Source organism: Haplochromis burtoni, unplaced genomic scaffold (assembly GCF_018398535.1).
Source record: "Haplochromis burtoni strain Fernald_Lab_line unplaced genomic scaffold, NCSU_Asbu1 Contig_5, whole genome shotgun sequence".
Lineage (NCBI taxonomy): Eukaryota > Metazoa > Chordata > Actinopteri > Cichliformes > Cichlidae > Haplochromis > Haplochromis burtoni.
In genome coordinates, this window is record NW_024582366.1 from 1760215 (window position 1) to 1781279 (window position 21065).

Consider the following 21065-nt stretch of genomic DNA (forward strand, 5'->3'; position numbering starts at 1 on the left):
AAGCGTTTCCAACACCAGGGGGCGGAATTTGCATTTATCTGGCGCTCCTTTCTGGTATATGTGGGAGTTGTAATTTTTAAAACTTAAATTGAACTTTTGTTGTTGGTGATTATCAGAGAAACCGTCTGGAAATGCATGACAAAGGCGATGATTATATGCTTTATGAATCTCGTTTTCGCTAATACAGTTTTCAAAGTAACGAAAAACTATTCTACTGTGAGGTTTCTATTGTTTACAAAACAGTGAAGTAAAGATATCGAAAAGTTGACATTTTCGAACTTCACGCGAAGGCAGCAGTACTTGACACGCCTTTATACAAAACCGGAAGCTCGTTGTTGATGAAGTAGTTAGCAAGTGAGCTAGCAACAACCAATTTTCTAGGTAAAACTTTTAAATTCGTCGCTTAAAGCCTTAAAACGTTCAACTCAGCGATGTCTGGATCGACCAACGTCGTAGCAATGAAAAAAGTGGTCCAACAGTTACGCCTTGAAGCTGGCATTAACAGAGTTAAGGTAACGGTTAAAATCGCTACGTTACTATTGTAGGGCGTGTACTGTTTCTCTGTCGTCTGTTAAAGGAGTCTCTCTTCATTTGAATAGCGATTGTAGTTGTAGTTGCACAGCAGTAGCTTGCCTCAACTATTTCCCAACCACAGGTGTCCCAGGCCGCTGCAGACTTGCAGCAGTTCTGCCTCCAGAACGCCCAACAGGACCCTCTGCTCACCGGCATGTCGTCCAGCAACAACCCCTTCAGACCGCAGAAAGTCTGCTCCTTCCTATAGCACCAACAGGCCGACCCTCCGCCTGTGTGAGTACAGCTGGTTCTCAGGCTGCCTCTTTTTTGTACGATTAAAATAACCTCAAGTTCTGTGGAGAATCCATAAAGTACGTTTTGATGTTTTGTACGGCCAAGAGACATAACGTTGAGTAATAGCAACAAGTTACGAAACTGAAACCAGTACAAAATGCACTTTCTTAAAAAGTAGTCTAATTTTAAACGATTAACATCAAACGCTTATAATTCAATGGTAGTTTAAAATTAACTCTTACATAAAATATCAGTTATTAACTATTTCCAGTCAGCTTGTCGAGGCTGCTCTACTGAAAATCATCAGAGTTACAGTGCTCGGACTCGCACCTTTAACTTCTAGACTTTTCTCACCTGTGAAGTTCAGGTAGAGCTTTAACATCACCCACGGTCAGTTTTTCTAAAATCATTTATAAGCAGGTCAGAGTGGTTTAACTTTGCTTTTGCAGTAATGCTTATAAAATACTGTGCATTTCTGCATTGTTTACATGCTTTGCGGCCTGCTTTATAGGGAAAACAAACTTTTCACACCCTCAGCCTAAATGCTGTGGCCCCTGTACTTTGCCTTTTGTCCCATCTCTCTGAATGCCCTGAGCCTTGTTCTGTTAAAAGGGAGTTCTTTATTACCACTGTCGCCAAGTGCTTGCTCATACAGGGTCTTTACCTTACAATATAAATCTCCTTGAGACCACTGTTGACGTGAGTTGGTGCTGTATGAATAAAATTTTTGCATGACTAATGATCGTAAACATTTCTGCAGGTGTTGGACATTGTGGTGCTTTGTGGAACGGCGTTTCAGGATCAGGATCCTGCATCATGGACTGGAATCGACTCAGGAGCGTTAGGGAACTTGGGCCAAACGACTGACTTTTTTTCTTTTTAACTTTTGCCTTTTATCAAATCTAACGTGGAAACCTTTCCAAGTGGTTTTAGCACAAATGCGTCTTAAGCTATTTGCATAGAACTAACCCATACTAACATGTGCCTTTTGAAATGTGTATTTTTCATGCCTGAACAAAAATAAATACCTTTATTCACAACTTAAAGACACAGTCAATGTTTTATTAGAATAACAATATACACACGTATTATCCAAGATGATTTTTGAGAATCCTGTTGAATACAGAAGCATCTGCACTGTGCTCATGTGTTAAATATAAACAATTTGACCACCTGCAGTCACACAATGCACTTTATTCAAAGCTCCTTCTGTCAGTCGCACAAACCAGGATGGACCAGGTGTATGTTTGCATATATGTGGTCAGAGCAGGTCACATTTTTAAAGCTTTTAACACACAAGCAGCATTTACAAAGAAGCAGGATGCTGCATGTCTTCTCGGGCATTTCACGGTCCAACAGAAAATGTGTCCAACAATTAGACTCAGCCCTTTGATGTCCATGAGTAGGTCATGTTACAATAAAGAGTGGAAATGATACTTTTAAGGGAAATTTGAGCTGTTGTTGAAGATTTAACAGTTGCCAGGGCATTGTAAAGTCAATCTCAGCAAGTCCACAAACAGCTGAAGTATCTTGGATAACAGATGATCATTCCCATCTGACCAGGAAAAAGTTTTATTTTCTCAAAGCTGGAACTTTCGCCTGCAGGCTTCCATCTCATGACGCTGAAATCAAAAAAAGATATTTAAGCTTGTGTGACAAGAACATTTCTTTTAATCTTCCACAATTAAATGTTGAACTAGACTGTAATAGCACAACTGGCAAAGTAGAAACTAACAGCAAATAGGTTGCTTAAAGGCAAATGTGCACGCGGCTTGATGACAGTTTTACTGCAAAAACAACCATCTGTGAGGATGACTCACCTTCATCACCCACTCGTACTCTCCGTACTTTGAGTCGAACGTGCCTTTTTGTAGAGATCGGAGTTTGATGGTGAAGCGTGGTCCCAGCTCCTGAATACCAACTTTCTTCTCATTCTTGAAGATGTACCTTTCACAGATGAGTTTTAGAGATTTATTTAGCCTTCTAAATTTAAGATTTCAAACAGACGCATGTGTTAGTGTAGAAGGTTGAAAAATATTTACCTGTGAAATCTGAAAAAGATGAAGTCTCGCTGGTTGTGGAAGGTGGCGACCTGTCTGCCAACGAAGTGTGGCTCTTGTGGGAAAAGAGCTGCGAACAGACGGCCGATGGTGTGTCCCAAACGAGTGGTGAAATTGTTGAGGATCACCTCTGGGTAGTGTTCAGTTGGATTTTTGCCTCGTCTCTGCGGGACAAAGAAAAGGAGCCAGATGATCTCAAATGACTAAACTTCAAGAAAGCGTGTCCCAGTGTTTGGAGTAACATACAGAAGCAAAGAGGAAATACCCCCTCGTTCAGTTTCACCTCTTCAACCTATTAAGTATAAAACATGATAAAAATAACTTAGACTGTACCGGGTTGTAAAGTTATTTTAATATAACCTCAAATGAACAACACACGTCATAATACAATGTGTTGGTTTTTTTCTTTTTAAAGAAACCAAAATGCAGAAGCAGTGTGTGAAACACCGCGTGCACCACATGATTCAGTGTCTTTTAGCAGCAGTAACATGAGGTATGTATTTCTACATGACTTTGAGTCTCTCACATCATTGTGGAGTTCATACTTGTTCAGTCTTTTTCTAACTGGACTGTTTTGGACTTCAAATGTTTTACTAACCGAGGCCTGCAGTCTGAAATGTAGCTTTTGGCTTTTTTGCAGTGAGTCTGAGCATCGCACAGTCTGACCTTGCAGTGAATTTGCTGCGATGTCACTTTCCTGGGAAGACTTTGAACCGTGCTGAACGTTTCTATTTGTGAATAATCTTTCTCACAGCAGAATGACGGACTTGTATAGTCCTTCCAAAAGTCTCGAGCAGCAACTGTTGATGTGTTTTGGCATTGTGTTAACACACATCTAAATGCTTCTCCTTTTATAGGAGTGCCCACGCTGACTATTGATCAGTTAATCAAGTGCATTTTATCAGCTGCACCTGCCTGCAGGTAACTTAACCCCTGTACAAACAGTACACGGAGTAATATTACGTGCTGTTCTTCATCTGAGATTTTATCTCCTGCTGAAGACCAGATTAAATTTTTACTATGTCCTGATGTAAAACCTCAGAATTGAAAGAGGGTGTACTTTCCTTTTCACGTGTTTATAGTATAGGTGAGAAAGTAGGATCATTTTGAAAAAGAGTTTGGACTTATCATCTTGCCTTCATCTCCTTGCGTAGTCGAACACTGCTGACTTTGAAGTGTGCAGTCGGCCCGTCAGGTAAGTGACAGAGAACCATGCCATCTTTAATTAATGGTTAAGGATCTCGGCATTAGAAAACAGCTGAGTGCATCAAACTTTCATAATTATCAGCAGTATTTGGTCAAAATGAGACTTTTGACCAAAGAAAGAACTAGAGCTTGCACAGCTGCCTTTAAGGATACTGGGCACTTGTCGATCCTCATTGATGACCATGAGATAGGTGAAGTTCCTGGCGACGCACTGCGGTATGATCCTCTTCAGGGCCAAACCTCTTCTGTAGTACACGTGGGCATTTGGGATGACTGTGGCCAGCTGCTCGCAAAACCTCACCGTCCTCTGCAAGACACAAATCAGATGATGTGGCACAAATCACTGTGCGTTCAACACTTGAGGTGGAAGAGTGGTTAGCGCCAACTATTATTAACTACTATGACAGTAAATCCTATTTTAGTGCAGAAATTAAACTGTAACAACGAAACCAGCTTCAAACGTTTACACAAAAGCTAAAAGTAAGCTTGTAGCTTCTGTTCTGCTCGATTTTGTAACAAAGTCAAGAATATTCAAATATGTAAAGAGATTTTTAGAAAACTCTGTTCTGCATAATATTCAAATGATCCAAAATTTACCAGCAAATTGTAATTTTTCAGATTCTGCATATTTAATGATAAAAGAATAATAACAATGACTGTAATGACAGCAGGAGCCCTCACCCCTCTGGGCCTGTCTGATGTTGTGATGAGCACTTTAGGATTTGTCAGCCCGTTGAAGTAGGCGGAGAATTCATCAGTCCCCTCGTCAAAAGCAATCTGTATATAACGTACACAAACATATGCAACTTAATCCAAATTCAGAAATAAAGATAACAATAATCTGATGAAGCCCAGTTCATACCTCCTCATCCTCTGGGTCGACTGTTGTCTCGTCATACACCCTCTGGTTTTCTATTGTTTTGGGGACCTCCTTTGGTGGTGCCTACATTGGGGACAGAATAAGATAAAGTACAAATAATAAATATTACAGCTGTTGCCTTATTTGATCCTTTCACTCTCTGTCACTGCTGTCTAAGCATAGAAGCCCAGATCTCCCTCTTTCCTGCCATCTCCTCAAATTCTTCCGGGGGGACACAGAGGCATTCCCAAGCCAAAACATAATCTATCCAGCATATCCTGGGTCTGCCCCCCCAGCCCCTCCCAGTAGGACATGCTTCACCAACTGCTTCCTTTTAATTTGGAGGACTAGTGGCTCTAATCTGAGCCCCTCTTTACCATCAAATCCCCATGACAGCAATTTATTGGTAGAATTAACACATCCATCATAAAGCACAGTCATAAGTGAAGAACAAACAAAGAGAAGACTCACCTTATCACCTAAAGCTTCACGTTCTTTTCTTCTCTTTTTCCTCAGCTGCATCTTTTGCTGAAATACAAATTTAGAAGTTAATAGATCTTCAAGGAGGTTTTGAAAGTTAATAAAGTGATTTATCGATTACTCCTGCTAGAACTGATCTGGATAAGCAGTGATGTTTTAAATAAAATTATAGATGTACCTTTTTCTGTGTGTCACAACTAGTAAACCTGGCCATTTGTTACCTCACATAAAATTTATTGTGATTCCATACAAGTATCATCAGAAGATGCACCGGATTATAATATAAATAACAGTATTTAAAAAAACTAAAAACTCTAAAGGCCTCACAATACTGACACAAAACAAATAGGTAACTAGATATTTACCAGCCTACTCTTAAGTTATTAACATTAACAGGTGTGCTTAATATTTATGGATGCAATGATTATGGTCCAACTTTAATATCAGCAAATGCTGATCCTAATGATTTTTGTTTGGCTGTTTTTCCCTCATAAATAGAAGAACAAGGAGACCCACCCTGACTATACTTCACTTTAATGAAATATGGTGAGTGGTGAGTTAAGCAGCACATAAGGAGTCAGTCTAAATAAACTGGACCCAAGCAAAACAAGCAGCCTAACGACAGACGTAACATGTTGACGTTTAATGAAAAAACACGTGCTAAAACGAGACATTGATATTTTTATGTTGATCATTGTATTACATTAACAGTTCTACTGAAACACACTGGAGTTTTGCTCACGTAAAACGGTGCTGTTTTAACGCACCGCTGTACCTAATAAACTGGCACGTGAGTGTCCCGAGTACCGGAAGCTCCCCCCATTACCAGCCATGACCCAGTATCGGTACCTTTCTCTTCTCCTGCTTGAGTTTCATGAACATGAAGTGTCTTCGCTGTTTATTCTTGATTTCTGACACACTGAAGGTGGGAGGAAAGGCAACAGCCAGCTCGCTCTTCACCATCTTCTTCTCCTCCCCCGCGCTGCCTTCCCCATCAACCTCCGCGCTCTTCTTCTTCGCTTTCTTGCCCTTCTTCCCTTTGCCGTCCTGACTTGTTGAGACCTCTGTAATGTCCATCTTGTATCTGCTGTCTGTTTTGGCTTGTTTCTCACGTGTGTGTACTGGAAGCAGCAGCCCCGTTCGCGTATTCACTTCCGGTGGGACAGGAAGTGGCCGAATGAAGACTCGGTGAAGAACAAGTGTGACCTCTAGTGGTGAGGAGGAGACAGAGTCCCACTGTAAAGTAGGGAAATAGAGCAGAACCTAAACACAGCCGTTTTTTGCAATACCCCAGCTTTATGTAATGTTCTGTCATAAACCCTCCTGATACTCGTCCTCCGACTCCACCCTGCCTACACGCTCTCAATTTCACCTCTCCTGTGCACTGTCCATGGCTTTTTTTGACCCCAGTTATTCAAACCTCTAGTCCTATCATCTTCACTGTTAACACCCGTCTCTGTCTGGCTTCTACTGGCTATCACTCCTCTGCTCTCCAGAACATACCCCCACCTCTCCAGGCTTTCATCCATCTACTTCATACTCTCACTGCAGAACACAATGTCATCTGTGAGCATCACAGTCTACAGAGACTCCTGCCTGACCTCACCTGGCCATCCATCCACCCCCACTGCAAACAAGAAGATGCTTGGAGACGATCCCTGACGTAATCCAAACCCATCTGTCACTCCTACCACACACCTCACCACTGATAGCTGTCCTCATACATGTCCTACACCACCCTTACTTCCTCGTACAGTATCACACCAGATCATATTTTCTACAGATCCACAAAAACATCACACGGCTCTTTCTACACACTTCATCCTCAGCACTCTCAAACCAAACATTTAATCTGTAGCTCTCTTTCTCAACATGAAGCCATGCTGCTGTTCCTTCAAGAACTCTTTCTCGTATCTTCTGATATGGCTCATGATCTTTATACCTTTGTAGTTGCTACGTCTCCACTCATCACTGTTGTTTCTTGGAAAGCTGTTATAAATGACTTGTTGACCTATAATCTGTCAACCATATCTCTTATGAATGATATCAAGTCATTTAGAGCCAGAAAAAGACCTTCCTTAAAGGAGTTGGAAGCTGTAATCAGTGTAATCTGTAATCTTTTTTATCCAGGTAAAAAGTCTCATTGAGATTAAAAATGTATTTTTTCAGGAGTGAACAGCGAAGACACTCCGGCCAACAAGGCAGGAGAAGTCACAACATATATAAACTCACAATCCTGTAAAGACAATTTAAGTGGCTAAAAAAGACTGAATTGATTTTTTTGTTAGAGCAGGTAGAGGCTTAAAAATAAATAATAACATACTCTACTATGTTTTTCTGCTTCTTTAAATAAAATTCATAGATAACAATAATTATATTTTAGCATCAGAAATATAATTTCAGTTAAAGATCTAGCTCATAGTTAATCATTACAGAAACATACAAATGTTTTTGTAATTACAAAAACTCTTAATTTAGGGAAGCTGTGGCATAAACCTTACATTAGGTGGGGGCACAAATAAGAACTGCTGCAAATGCCAGATATGGCTCGATGGCACGCCAGTAAATGAGGGCATCTAAACTGAAAGCTCAAAACCGGTGAAATGACAGTGAAACTGTGCCTGTTCATATCAGTGATGAAGGTCTAACCATCACCTTCAGGACTAAAGGAGGAAGAGGAGGCTGTGATCATTTGACAGCTTAAATACAATTAAACAAAGCCAGAAAGAGACAACACGAGTTTATCTGCACCAGGAACCACAGAAGTGATCATTAACACATCAGCACATTTAATTTGAGTATTTTCTTTAGTGTTTCTCAGTGAAAACGAGTGAACACAAAGTTGCATTTGTGAGGAATAATATTATATTTGTGATTCAACAAATACAATATTACAATATTTGTCCTACATCTTTAATCACCTGCCTAAAAATTGAGATTATACTATATGGATATAATAGCACAGTTTATAATAATTACAGTAATGTAGGTCTTTAAAATTAAGCATGATAGTGTGACACGTGGTGTGAACAGGAAGCTGTGGTGTGGGCAAGACTGATCATTTTATTTTAAAAAGCCACTTCCTGGAGTGTTAACATTAAAAAATGCAATTAAGACACTTTATGGTAAACTTCAGAAATAAGACCTTCCATTATTTTTGTCAGTTTTTGCACTGTTAAAAAAAGAAATGTTTTTCTTTTGTTTACCTCAGCTCCAATGACAAGGTGTTTTGTATTTAACACACCGCATCACAAAAATGAACAAGCTGGAAAGATTCTGGAAATTAATCTACAGGTGCAACATTTTGGTGCCACAGAAACAGCTGAAAGCTGAAAACCTGTTGCAAGCAGACGCTGCCAAAGAGGACAAGAACTGCATTTTTACATAGGAGGCGAGTGGAAGTTGCTCAGTGTCAAAAACCAAAAAATATAAATGAAAAAGTAGAAAATAGACATGCACAGACAAGCAAAGCCACAAACACTGTACTATCTGGCATTCCTCCTGTCCTTCCACTGGAACGTCAACATGCAGGGTTCAGGGTGTACAAAAGGCTTTTCAATGTGTGGAGCTGCAGCAAGAGCTTGGTTTGCACAGCTGGCAATAAGTTCCAAGTGGGCGTTAAATCATTCACATTTAATTCATTTAGTTTGAAGTAACGGTGCACGGAGGACACTGCAGAGGACCCTGAGGTCGAAACTGTTTTTCTACCAGATACAGAAGTTTGTGTAATAAAATCAAGTTTTTAATAGTCCATTGATTTTTCTTAATAATGATAATGCCTTTATTTATATAGCACCTATCAAAACAAAGTTACAAAGCGCTTCACAGGACATGATAGGAAATAAAAACAAAACTTAATAAGAGATTAAAAAAATGAAACAACATGATCAAGACATTTAACAACTCTGATTGCTGCATTTTGGTCCAGTCGTGCGAACAATGAAAAGACAAAAGCAGGCACTCTGTAACCATCTCTGGATTTCTTTTAGAAACAAACTGAACCTAAAGCTGCACGAGTCAAGACTGGACAGCTGAGCTGATGTGCTTATTTAAACGGAGGTTTTTATAATATTGGTCCAACACTCGGGTTGTTCCTTCACAGCTCTTGTCTACCAACAGAGCGTGGATCTTTACATGGTTCAAAATTGTGTATCAGTCTATAGAAAGCCATCCCAACTACTCTGTCATTAGTGCATATTGCTCCTCCACCTCTTTTCATCTGACTCTCCTCTCGGTTCATATCAGCGATGCAGATCCAGTCACCGTCTGCAGTCACGCACCACTTTGAGTGATCCACAGTATCACTGAAGGCCCTCCTGTTTGGAAGCTTTACTTCTTTCACGTTGTACACATGGTTAGGGATGCTTGAACTGCAGTTAGAAGGCAGACCGCGATTGTGGTGCATCTTTCCCCAGCTCTTAACATACAGATTCCCCCTAATGTTTTTTGTAACAAGACCAGAGTAAAGATCTGCAATAGTATGGGAAACAAAACAGGAAAACAACACTATTAAGAGTGCGCTCTGCCCGTACTGTGGAGAGTACAGTGTGTTTTACTGTCAATCTACAGGGTCTTATGTTTGTGATCAATACAACATGAATTCATCCCTCCTGAAATATGTCTTCTTTCTGAAAACACTTACCATCACCAAAGCGTGTGTATTTTGCAAAGCTGATGAAGTTACGGCCGCGTGAAGAAGTCAGCGTCGCCTGACTAAACCAGGGTTCCTTTTTCGGGTAGCAGTCTCGCTGTGCCACACACCGCAGCTCATTGTGAAAGGTTGTTGGGATTTCAGAGTCATACGAATAAGCATGGATGTACTTGAGCTGCACTCCTAAGAATTCAGATACAAGTTGTTAAAGTGCACTTTCACTAGTTCTATGAAACTGATTTGAGCTGTTTACCTGTTGACATACCTATTTCTTTGAACTGCTCATACGGGTAAGTCACGCACATAAATGCTTGAGCGTTTGCATTTCCATTATCAGGCCAGAAGGCTTTACTGTGATATACTGGAAATTTGGGTGTACTGTGTGAAAGCCAAACTCCAGACGTTTTGTCCAACAACACAACTCCTGTAGAAAGTCAGAAACACAAACTGAGCTTTGCTACATTTGGGTCTTTCAGACAGAGGACGCCGTCAGCTGAGACAATGTTGTGCCCACCTTTACTGTGACCAAACGATGGAGGAGCAACATACGGCTTTGGAGGCTGGTCGCTGTACAGCATGTATCCAAAGCCTTCGATCTGGATAGACGAGCAACACCACAACAACTCTGAAATGGTATTCAGATTATTCACTGTGCCATGCTAGTGAGACATATATGCTATAATACCTCACCTTTCTGTCATAGAAGTCAAAAAGAGGTCTCAGGGTGTTTGCGAGAGTGCCAGAATCACTGTTGATGTTCTCTTGGCTGAGTATCCATCCGTTGGTGCTCTCATCCATGTAAAAGTATGACAATCCAAGTTTATCCTCATTGGGACGCTTGTACAAAATATACCTAAAGAATGTAGATAAAGATGTTTTCTTATGCATTTACATTAAACCCATTGGCAGAAATTCAAAATGTCTACAAACCAGTCAACTTCGTCTCCTCTGTCATTCCTGCATTTTACCGCTGAGTCACACCCCTGAAAAAGGATCCCAACACTCAAGAGGAATCCCATCACACTGGTCTGAAACAGTCAAACATAACCGTTGCTAGAACCACAAAAACAGGAGGCTGTCTGCATTCAACAACACCGTCACAAAGCAGAAGGTCTTTAATACAGTGTAACACAATTAAAGCCACCAGTGAACCTGCAGCTTCTGTTTAAACACTGATGAACTTTATCTGACTGACATAAACTTATGTCAGTTACGTCTTTACTTCTGCAAACCCTGCGAGCTACTTTAGACAGACGACTTAAGTTGCACCACTTACCACACATGTAACACGTCTCTGCTCACATCATTTACCAAACACAGCCTCCCAGCGTGGCAGCCTATGAAGTTACCAATTTTCCGTTTCTCCTTCTGACATTTCTGCCCCCCCCAACACGCTTTAGTTTATAAAATGGTGAAAGATGTATCAGTTCATCACAGCGGCAATACAACTCAAGATCTACCTCAATCATTCAGTTTCGAGTAACACAATATAGACTCTAAACATCTCTAAATATGAACCGGGTTTACAGTCTTATCTGGAAAACTTGTCATCACGTGACCTAATCTGTGTTTGTTTTATGAACGCTGCATTATCAGGTTTTCTGTTGTGATCCCACACATCCTCACTTTCTTATTGTAGCTATATGTTGGACGCTATAAGTAAAGATCCTTGATGTAAACAATCTGTAAGTGTGTAAGACTTGTGCATTTCTGTCAAGCCACTTCCTCAGCTTACAAGAGGTCAGTCGTCCACTACTGAAAAATATATTTGCAAGTCAAACACACCATGGACATTGTATTATAATGCCAATAATGCCAAATCATGGAGCAGTTTAAAATAGTTTGTTGCATTTTATAATAGCATGCTTATTGGTGGGTGTAATCTAGGGTCATGGTAAATGCATCAATACTAGTTTCATGTGGTAATATTCTGTTCACATTGTGTTTGATAAGCTATGACACACGGTACTCATGTACTGTGTTTTTATACACAGGATAACTATGCATTTACTTTGTGTTCAGCCTGTTTATGTAAATAGATCATCTCAGTTGTTATTATTTGTAGAATATATTTTGAAATATGTAAACATTTACTTACATATCTACTTGTTTCCATTTTCCCTCTCAGTGAGCTTTAGATGTTTCACAAAGCTGCTTTGTCACATCTACTGCTAACTGAAACCGTCACCCATATCTGCATTCGATGTGTCAGCAACAACTTCCTTGTTGCTCAAAGCCGTCACCATAGATCTTCCTTTTTTGTTTTTTACAATGTTGCCATGCCTGTTTTGACCAGGTGACGCTGTCACGAGGCTTTGTGCCGTCTGAGCCCTGCATGTTCCAGTTTGACTTGCTTTTTGAAAGAATATATATGTGACTTTGTTTTTCTTATGTTTCTGAGAAAGTGTAGTCATTGTGAAACTGATGCATGGTTTAGCACAATCTCAATTACTGCAACCACATGGCAACATTTTAAGCATCCAGATCCTCAATCAGTTAACAAAATTGTTTGCTGCGCTCTTAGAACCAGTTTTCTCATGCACATAGTGTACATGTAGAAATATGTCAGAGTCAGGTGAAAAAGAAAGTTCAGTTCAAGTAAAAGACGGACTTAGACCCTTAGCTTGTTTTATCATTACATAAATACAATTTGAGATGAACAAGAACATTTTTTATTGAACTAAAACAAAACCAGAATTCGGAAACAGCGTGCAAAAAAAATAATTCTCCACCTTTACCAGCAATAAGTTGACATAATCATTTTCTGTATGACTCTATCAGTCTTTCACGTCACTGTGGAGTCATTTTAACCCACTTTTCTTTACAACATTGCCTCAGTTCACTGAGGTTTGCGGACATTTGTTGCACAGCTTTCTCAAAGTCACGCCACAGTATTTCAGCCAGGTTGACTGCCTGGATTGAGATTTGGCCACCGTGATTTATTTATTTATTTTTACACTCATTCTGTTCTTGATTTGCTGCTTTGAATATGGTTGTTGTCCTGTTGCATCACCCGATCTTAACCTAGTCCAAGCTGTCAGGCAGACGACCTCAGACCTTCATCGTCCACTCGGTGACTGGAAGAAGCGCAGATCCTGTCATCACCTGTCTACCTCCATGCTTGATAGGTGACATGATCTGTTTGTGCTGATATGCTATGTTTGGTTTTTGCCAAAAATGGCGCTGTGCATTATGGACAAACATGTCCACTTTGGCCTTGTCTGTCCAAAGGACACTGTTCTAGAAGTCTTATGGTTTATTCAGAGGCAACATTGTAAAGCTAAGCTGTTCAGTTCAGAGAGAAAAGGCTTTTTCTTTTTCTAAGCAACAAAACGACTGAATGTATAACTTGTATTCATGGCTTGCTGAGCAAGCACGGCTTGTTTTCTAACTGTGCTGCCATGAACTTTAAAAATCTGCCATGCTAACCGAGGCCTGTAGAGCAGGAGATGTAGCTCACGAGTGTTTTGCAGTTTCTCTGCGCACTGAACAGTCTGACCTTGGGGTGAATTTGCTTCGATATCCACTGTTGGGAAGATTGTCAACTGTCTTAAACATTTTCCATTTTCTCACTGTATAATTTCTCATATCTCTTCCCAGATTGATGAGCAGAAACATTTGCTTCTCTATCATTGCTGATGTTTTCTTTCTTGCCATTATGTTACCTGATCTTACCTTCTTAACTCCTATGAAAGCATTGAGAGCATACTGAGTTCTTCATTTGCTGTTCGTGCATTTTGACTTAGTTTTCTTCACCTTTGTTCATTTGACACTGTATTAACTTAATTTTAAGACCTGCTGAGGACCAGATGAGTTTTTTAAATATGCCCCTGATAAACAAAAGCTTGTTGTTGAAAGAGGCTGTACTCTCCTTTTCACACAACTGTGTATAATACATGTTACTTATTGCACTTTACTGGATTTTAGTTGTACTCTTTCTTCTCTACTGCCTGCTCTAGTTTGCATGAGTAGTATCGAATTGTAGATAGTCGGAAAATCATTTGAATGAATTGTATGAGTCACCTGGTCTGGCCAGTAGGTGACACTATTTACCCCAAACACTAAACGCACACACAGTCACAGGCCAAGTGCCTCTTCAGTGGAAATAGAAACTGAACAAACATGATGATGACTACTCCAGAGGCACCAAATAAAACAAAATAAAATAGATTCCATTAGACTACATGTACCTCAGTCTCACTGAGCAGTAGACCAGATTTTAATGTTGTCAGTCTTTATTATGTTGCACATCATACTACAACATATGGTTCCATATATTTACTGCAGAACTTATAAAACTTAAAAACAACTTCAAATATGTAGCATCATAACACAAGTGCACACACTGTGCTAAAATAATATGAATACAAACACCCAAAGATTCAAAAGAAAATTACAAAACCTTTTATCTGTAGCACTAATAGTGTTATAGTTTCATCTCTGCTGGATGAAAGGAAGCGACATAGATCAATGATTTTGTCTCTTGCTCCTTTTGTAAAAGGAACAAGACATTGTGCAGACATTGTGCAGACATGGTTGTTTAAACACACAGCCGCTGACATCTCCTGAAACAATGTGCGGCTGTGATCTACAGTCTTACTAACCTTATTTCTGTTTTGTTTTATTGAATTGAAAGTATTATTTTTTAAATCTATTTATACTTGTGGGCTGCTGGTTCCATACAGCTGCTTTAACTCAAACAAAGGTGGATAACTAAGTGTATCCACCACATAATTAACATGCAGCCACTGCTATTTTTCAAAAGCTTATTCACCAGTTTAAATTGTAAATACATTATTATTGGTGGCAGCAGATGGCCCCGCCCCTCCCTGAGCCTGGTTCTGCTGGAGGTTTCTTCCTGTTAAAAGGGAGTTTTTCCTTCCCACTGTCGCCAAAGTGCTTGATCATAAGGTGTCATATGATTGTTGTATGTATTGTTGTAGGGTCGACCTTACAATATAAAGCACCTTCGGGTGACTGTTGTTGTGATTTGGAGCTGTATATATAAAACTGAATTCAATTATACACATACATTATTATATGTGAGTCTCTATGTTACTTCTACATAGCAGTCAACCCTGGAGACAGAATCATAGTGTCTCGCTCTGCCACTGCCAGCTAGTGTCACACTGATTCTTAATCACTTTGCTTTTCCTTCTCAATTAGCACTGACTGTACCAATCCACCACCTGCCTGAAGGCCTTATAAATCAAAGGGTTGGAGGAACAGATCAGACCGCCACCTCGCCACAGCTGGCCCATCTCTCTGTTCAGGTCTCCCAGGCAGGTCACCTGGTCCTCATAAAGTCGTGACACGCACCACTTTGAGTGGTCGTAGTGCGAATAAAACAGGATTGATCTGGGAAGCTGGATTTTCTTAATGTTCATGGTGTGTTTGGCCAGTGAGCAGTTGGAGGGCAGGTCGTGACCTTGTCTCTGCCAGGACTCCACTAAAAGGTCGGCGCCCAGTTCCTGAGCCACCCAGCCTGTGTAGATATCTGAATGAAAGCCAACAGAAAAACATGTCAGGTACTAGAGTAGTCTGTACTCGAATCATTGTGCTAAATGAAACGTATAATGTTTTTATACCATTAAATAGCATTTTTCAAGTTGTTTTGGCAATTTGCCAAATGATATGAGAATAAAGGAAATGCAAACGTGATAAGCTCACACTTCCTTTTGCATTATGTATGATTATGGTAAAATAAATACATTGTGAGCTCTGTGTTGTTTTCATGCATAAATAAACCTTTGTGTGGATAATTATTCTCTCTAAATAATAAAAATATACATATACACAAACTGAGAAACAAAATACTGCATGTAACTAAGATCCAAAAGTCAAAGCAGCTGTGAGTGTACTTTGAAAGCCCCGGCTGGGACGTGATAATGCACGTCACTGTGCAGAGACGATAGCGTGTCTGCGCCTGATAATCAGTGACTGTGGTCGACAGTGAAATGTGCAAACATGGCAGCAGGCTACAGGAAAGAAGTCTGCTCTTCTAAAATGTACATGATGAGCAAGTAAATGCCTAAAAGTAAAAAAAGGGCATGCGGGGTATCTTACCATCCACAAAGTTTTCAGATTTAGCAAAACTGACAAACTTTTCCCCTCCAGCTGAAAAAAGCTGCTCCATTCTCTTGTTGGAGGACAGCTGTGGTTTGGAGTCCGCACATAACTGGGCCAGCTGTGGCAGGTCAGCCGAGAATGCAGCAGGAACAGAGCAGTTATAGAAACGTGGGTAAAGGTAGACCAACTGCTTTGCTGGAGATTGAAGAGGAGAGAAATAAGAGATGATGTATATTAGATGGTCGTATAGCGAGAGTATTCCTTACAGCCGCAGTGAGCATTTACGATAATGACACTGATGTTGATTCTTTACTGTTAGTCTCATCAAGTTTATTAATTAAATTCTTGGCAAATATCGAATTTTCGCATTCAAGGCTTTTTATATAGCAGATATTACATTTAGCTAAATTAAATGTCCTCCAGTCTTTCTTTGTAAGCACTTTGTTGACACATTAACTTGGTAAAATGTGAAAAAACTGATTATTAATAAAAAACATAGTAATTCCAATAAAATACTATTATAGTGAAACTGTTATGATCACCACAGAAACACAGAATAATTCCGAGTAGCTGAACACGTGTGAGGAAATCCCCTAAAGTTTCCCTCAGACACGCTTCGTAGCAAAAACAATTTCACAGGTTCATTATAATACTTGTGTGCAATGTGGGGTTTCCAAACAAAAGAAACAAATCACCTTATTAATAACCTTAAAATTTCATTTTACACATTTGCTCAGTGAGAAATCCAGAAACGAGCAGAGCAGCATAAAAACTCCAAATAATTTAAAACTCTGCGCATTTAAAATGATTTTTGAATCTATATGTACCGTTAAATGGGGAGACGTGTATAAAACTGCCTGTAATTCAACAATTGAACAAACAGTTCATCACCTTGAATTAAAGCTGAAAGTCTGGATTTCACTCACATCTTGATTCAAATTACATCGTGATCGTGAACGGAGGCAAAATTACAAAAATTCTCTTATTGTCCAGATGTTTATGGGCCTAACTGTGTGTATGCATGTAAAAGAAAAAAGCTGATGATTGCTTTGCATTAAACCAGGGGTGCTGAATATAAGGCCCGGGGTCCAGAATCGGCCCAGCCGAGTCCGGCCCACCATTAGGCTGTGGAAAATGTGAAGGAGTGCATAATTTTGAACATTTACCAGGATTTTACAGTATTTCCTGTTGGTAAAGAATCTCCCTCATTCATACGACACCAAAGTAATTAAGTAATAGATCAACTATTAAAAGTTTTTTTTTTACATATTTGTAGGTTTTTTCAGTGGGTTCAGAGAAAAAAAGGAGATTTTCTTTGAATTAACGAAAACTTTATATGTTGTAATTGTGGACCAGTTTGATGAACTCCCAGAATCTATCAAGTAGTTTCACTGGTCCGGCCCGGCTTTCTATCAAGCAGAATATTAAATGTAGTAAGTCTGACGATTGTATGCCAAGCTCTGTGCTTCATGAGAGCTCACCTATATGAAGAAACTGTTGGTACTGGTAGGTCGCACACAGTGCAGTCTGGCCATTGACTTTGCCAGAGGACGGGTATATGTACCCTTTCTCGGGGAAGGAAGGGAAATGGGGAATGCTGTGCGACAACCAGAAACCTTGAGCGCGGTCAAAGAGCAGTGCCCCTGCAGGACACACACAAACATACGAAAGTTGGAATGATTACACACAGATACATGCGAACCAGCACGCAGATGCAGAAAGATTTCCATCAGTTGTGTTGCTGATAAGAGTCAAATGTGCAGTTGGAGCTATTGGACAGATGGTCTTTGCCTGTGTCCTCCCCCTACAACACCCTATTGCAGGCAGAGGAAACCTAAACCCTATTGATTTTTTCTTTTTCCAAAGCTTGACTAGCAGTTTGGAAATGCATCTGCCGGTTACTGTCACAGACACAAAACATGCTGTAACTTGCACTGTTGCATGGGGAATAGTTGTGCACTTGTACATGTAACATGGTGTGGCTACATATATACACAATAACTACCTTAATTTAATATAACAGGTTCTTAAATTTGTCAAACTACCACAAATGTCCATTTTTACAGCCTCTCCACGTGGTATTAAAGGTGGAAAATGTAAAACAGACTTTACTGGACATTCCACCTTGACTTTGCACGTGTCAACAGAGTGAAGAAAAACTATGGCAGTCACAGTGCTGCTATATTTTCTGCTAACAGTGAAAACTCTGGGAATAAAACCTGATGAATCTTGTTGTGTGGTCACAATAATGAATAAGAGTCTTGAGATGAAAAGAAGGGGTAAGAAGCAGTTTTCTTCCTGCCGACTGTACCGTACCTTTAGTGTGTCCATATTTTTGAATGTATTTCAGGTCTGGTGGGGCGTCGTTATAGAGTGCATACACTGAGGTGTTTGACTGCCAAAAGACCCCCAAAACAACAACATTTGTTATTTTATACAAGTGAAAGTTATTTATGCAAGTTCTTTTATACAAGAAGAATAATTGAGAGGTGACATTAGGGACGCCCTGCAAAACCAAAATGCTTATTACACCTTATTACACTTTGGCTTACGTTAATGGCAAATGGAATAAGGGACCAACTGAAAGAACAAAGAAGAAGAAGAATGCCACAATAACCAGCTAATGGCTTCATTCTTATAGCAAAGATATTTCAGAGAAATGTTTGTTTTCTGTCTGCCTGGGGAAACTGAACTAAATATTTCCCTGACACCTAGTTTATTTGGTCCTGATTACTTTAAGATCTTACATAAACTCCAGACTTACATACACTCCAAACTGGTAGTTTGTGTTGTTTCTGACTGTTCAGTGTCAACTCAGTTCCTCATATTAAATGAAAGAGTTCCTACTCAGCAAACTGGCACGAGCATTATCTCTGATAATTCCCATTAACAAACTAAAGTCTCACTCATCATATAAAAACCCACAAAAAGATGGAATAATCTCACCTTGTACTCTTTCCCCATGTAAAGCTGGTTCAGTGTGTTTGTTATGGCTCCTTGGCTGGAGTTAATCGTGTATTTACTCATTTCCCAGCCTTCTTTTGATGAATCCAAGTACATGTACTCCACCCCACTGCCGATGTCATCGATTCTGTATTTAGGCAGTTTGTAGACGATAAACCTTAAAAGGAAAGAGACAGAAAACCACGTGTCTTTTCTTGGGAAAATTGAAGGAATTAATCATCAGTATGAATATGGAGGCATTAATATTTAAAAATATCATATTAACTCACCAATCGACTGCCTCGCCTTCTTCATTTCTACATGAAATGTCAGCACCACAAACTGTGCAACACAAAAGCACAAAAATCTGTGAGGATAAACTAAAGCGTGAGATCATCCTGAGTGACTCCTGCAGCTGAAGTCAACACGGCAGCGACTGACCAAAGGGAAATCTGAAATCTGCTGCTTTCTGATTGTGAAACCAGCACATCTGCTTTTAGATGCAAAAATGGGAAGTCATAAGATGTTGTCACATGACGGGAAAATATTGAAATGACTGTCAGCAATTAAATGTTTCAGAATGTTTATAGATTTTTATTTTTTGCCAACCTTGACAGATCAGCTACTTTACTTGTCCTCGTATTATTTATATATGTACTGTATGTTAATGTTTTTTGTGTTGCTGTTTTTTTAATTATGCAAACTGCCCTCGTTACAGCATCAAGTACTGTTCACACCTGATTACTGTACTGGTCAGGTCTTAATTTTACAATGAAACCACATGTTGACTGTAAAAGGGGAAACGTCTCTTTGGTAAAACAACTCATAGTTGAAGTCTGACAAAGTCACATCTCTGAGCTCCTTTTTGTAATGTTTATAAGCCAAACTGGATTTCATAAGCTCATCCAGTTTATTGTTGAGGAAACTCTTTAAACATAGTCTTGGTAGCCGGGGATTGGTCTGCCAGGTGCTCCGCTCCTGGACGCCGCCCGGCACACAATGTACCTGACCCCTACGATGCCTCCTGCGGGTGGTGGGCCTGCAGGAAGATGGACCCATGTCCCTTTTTAGGGACTAAGTCCTGGCCACCAGACGCTCGCTCTCGGGCACCTTCCCTGGGCCTGGCTCCAGGGCGGGGTCCTGGTAACCCTAGGCGGGGTGAAGTGTTCTTCTCATAGGGGTCTTCTGAATCACTCTTTGTCTGGTCCCTCACCCAGGACCAATTTGCCATGGGAGACCCTACCAGGGGGCAGAAGCCCGTGGACAACATAGCCCCTGGGATTCCTGGGACACACAAACCCCTCCACTACGATAAGGTAGCAATTCACAGGGGGGTCTGCAGCACCGGGAGGAGGCCCCAAGGCAAACCCAGGACACGCTGGACAGATCATATCTCTCGGCTGGCCTGGGAACGCCTTGGTGTTCCCCCGGACAAGCTGGAGGAGGTGGCTGGGGAGAGGGAGGTCTGGGCTTCTCTGCTTAGGCTGCTGCTCCCACAACCTGGCCCCGGATAAGTGGAAGACGATGGATGGATGGATCTTTAAATATATTCAAACGGTGAAGCAACTAAAGCATGTAGGAATAAACAGAAGAACTATTTTCCTCCTTAAGAACAAAACTATGTTAACGGGATCTTTAGTTCCTCAGTGGAAGCAGCTGACTGATCAGTTCTTTGCGCTGCGCACACGGTGCATAGAGCATCCTTCTATAAAGATATTCTTTTAAATTTAAAGCAAAGCACGTTCAGACAGAAAACATCCTGCATTAAAGTAACTCAATGTAAACTTTTAAACTTATCACTATTGTACATGTTGAGCTGAACCATCCAAACTTTCTTATTACTGAGGAAATGAAAAGACTCCTTCAAGGAGGCACAGATCTTGATACCAAGGCTGGTATTAGGTTTACTTCTAAATTACTTTTTCACTCTCCAACCCTACACGGGCAGGTTTGAAGAGCTTATTTCACTTAATTTCACTTAAAGGAAATC

At 40.3% G+C, this 21065-nt stretch overlaps 5 protein-coding genes across 5 annotated transcripts in view; 1 reads left to right on the top strand and 4 right to left on the bottom strand.

The window, feature by feature from the left end:
- LOC102303221 (vitellogenin-2) overlaps window positions 1–3242 on the bottom strand; it is a 26911-nt gene extending 23669 nt beyond the window's left edge. Inside the window, exons 1-2 of the mRNA XM_042222292.1 lie at window positions 3239–3242; window positions 323–328 (exon numbers count right to left, since the gene is read on the bottom strand). The gene's annotated coding sequence lies outside the window, so the exon portion shown is untranslated. The remainder of the gene's footprint in view (window positions 1–322; window positions 329–3238) is intronic.
- On the top strand, window positions 277–1853 carry LOC102302325 (guanine nucleotide-binding protein G(I)/G(S)/G(O) subunit gamma-5). The gene is made up of 3 exons (XM_005923416.2): window positions 277–512; window positions 656–807; window positions 1568–1853. Exons 1-2 carry the CDS (start codon window positions 432–434, stop codon window positions 779–781), a joined length of 207 nt encoding a protein of 68 aa, XP_005923478.1. The 5' UTR covers window positions 277–431; the 3' UTR covers window positions 782–807; window positions 1568–1853.
- Window positions 1849–6600, bottom strand: rpf1 (ribosome production factor 1 homolog). Its single transcript, XM_005923417.3, has 9 exons — window positions 6262–6600; window positions 5404–5460; window positions 4936–5016; window positions 4755–4850; window positions 4227–4380; window positions 4004–4086; window positions 2850–3031; window positions 2628–2754; window positions 1849–2429 (listed from the first exon to the last, which is right to left on the bottom strand). The coding sequence occupies exons 1-9, from the start codon at window positions 6487–6489 to the stop codon at window positions 2388–2390; spliced, it is 1050 nt and encodes a 349-aa protein (XP_005923479.1). The 5' UTR covers window positions 6490–6600; the 3' UTR covers window positions 1849–2387.
- A 2565-nt stretch (window positions 6601–9165) lies between these two features.
- On the bottom strand, window positions 9166–12298 carry LOC102300899 (deoxyribonuclease-2-alpha). Its single transcript, XM_005923410.2, has 7 exons — window positions 12162–12298; window positions 10994–11091; window positions 10754–10916; window positions 10578–10659; window positions 10329–10487; window positions 10055–10246; window positions 9166–9882 (listed from the first exon to the last, which is right to left on the bottom strand). The coding sequence occupies exons 1-7, from the start codon at window positions 12177–12179 to the stop codon at window positions 9509–9511; spliced, it is 1086 nt and encodes a 361-aa protein (XP_005923472.1). The 5' UTR covers window positions 12180–12298; the 3' UTR covers window positions 9166–9508.
- Window positions 12299–14971: 2673 nt separating this feature from the next.
- Window positions 14972–19545, bottom strand: dnase2b (deoxyribonuclease II beta). The gene is made up of 6 exons (XM_005923409.2): window positions 19366–19545; window positions 19079–19253; window positions 18449–18527; window positions 17614–17775; window positions 16130–16327; window positions 14972–15560 (listed from the first exon to the last, which is right to left on the bottom strand). The coding sequence occupies exons 1-6, from the start codon at window positions 19470–19472 to the stop codon at window positions 15226–15228; spliced, it is 1056 nt and encodes a 351-aa protein (XP_005923471.1). The 5' UTR covers window positions 19473–19545; the 3' UTR covers window positions 14972–15225.
- Window positions 19546–21065: the final 1520 nt, after the last annotated feature.

Excerpts from the sequence above, each read along its gene's own strand:
- dnase2b (XM_005923409.2), bottom strand. The coding sequence starts at position 19,472 with ATGATCTCACGCTTTAGTTTATCCTCACAGATTTTTGTGCTTTTGTGT. Across the intron at positions 18,528-19,078 it reads ACATGGGGAAAGAGTACAAG|TCAAACACCTCAGTGTATGC; the intron begins GTGAGATTATTC and ends GTCTTTTGGCAG. Across the intron at positions 17,776-18,448 it reads AAAATATGGACACACTAAAG|GGGCACTGCTCTTTGACCGC; the intron begins GTACGGTACAGT and ends TGTGTCCTGCAG.
- LOC102302325 (XM_005923416.2), top strand. The coding sequence starts at position 432 with ATGTCTGGATCGACCAACGTCGTAGCAATGAAAAAAGTGGTCCAACAG. Across the intron at positions 513-655 it reads CTGGCATTAACAGAGTTAAG|GTGTCCCAGGCCGCTGCAGA; the intron begins GTAACGGTTAAA and ends TCCCAACCACAG.
- rpf1 (XM_005923417.3), bottom strand. The coding sequence starts at position 6,489 with ATGGACATTACAGAGGTCTCAACAAGTCAGGACGGCAAAGGGAAGAAG. Across the intron at positions 5,461-6,261 it reads TCAAGCAGGAGAAGAGAAAG|CAAAAGATGCAGCTGAGGAA; the intron begins GTACCGATACTG and ends TTTGTATTTCAG. Across the intron at positions 4,381-4,754 it reads CATCAGACAGGCCCAGAGGG|AGGACGGTGAGGTTTTGCGA; the intron begins GTGAGGGCTCCT and ends TGTGTCTTGCAG.
- LOC102300899 (XM_005923410.2), bottom strand. Across the intron at positions 10,660-10,753 it reads TTGACTTCTATGACAGAAAG|ATCGAAGGCTTTGGATACAT; the intron begins GTGAGGTATTAT and ends TCGTCTATCCAG. Across the intron at positions 9,883-10,054 it reads ATACACACGCTTTGGTGATG|ATCTTTACTCTGGTCTTGTT; the intron begins GTAAGTGTTTTC and ends ATACTATTGCAG.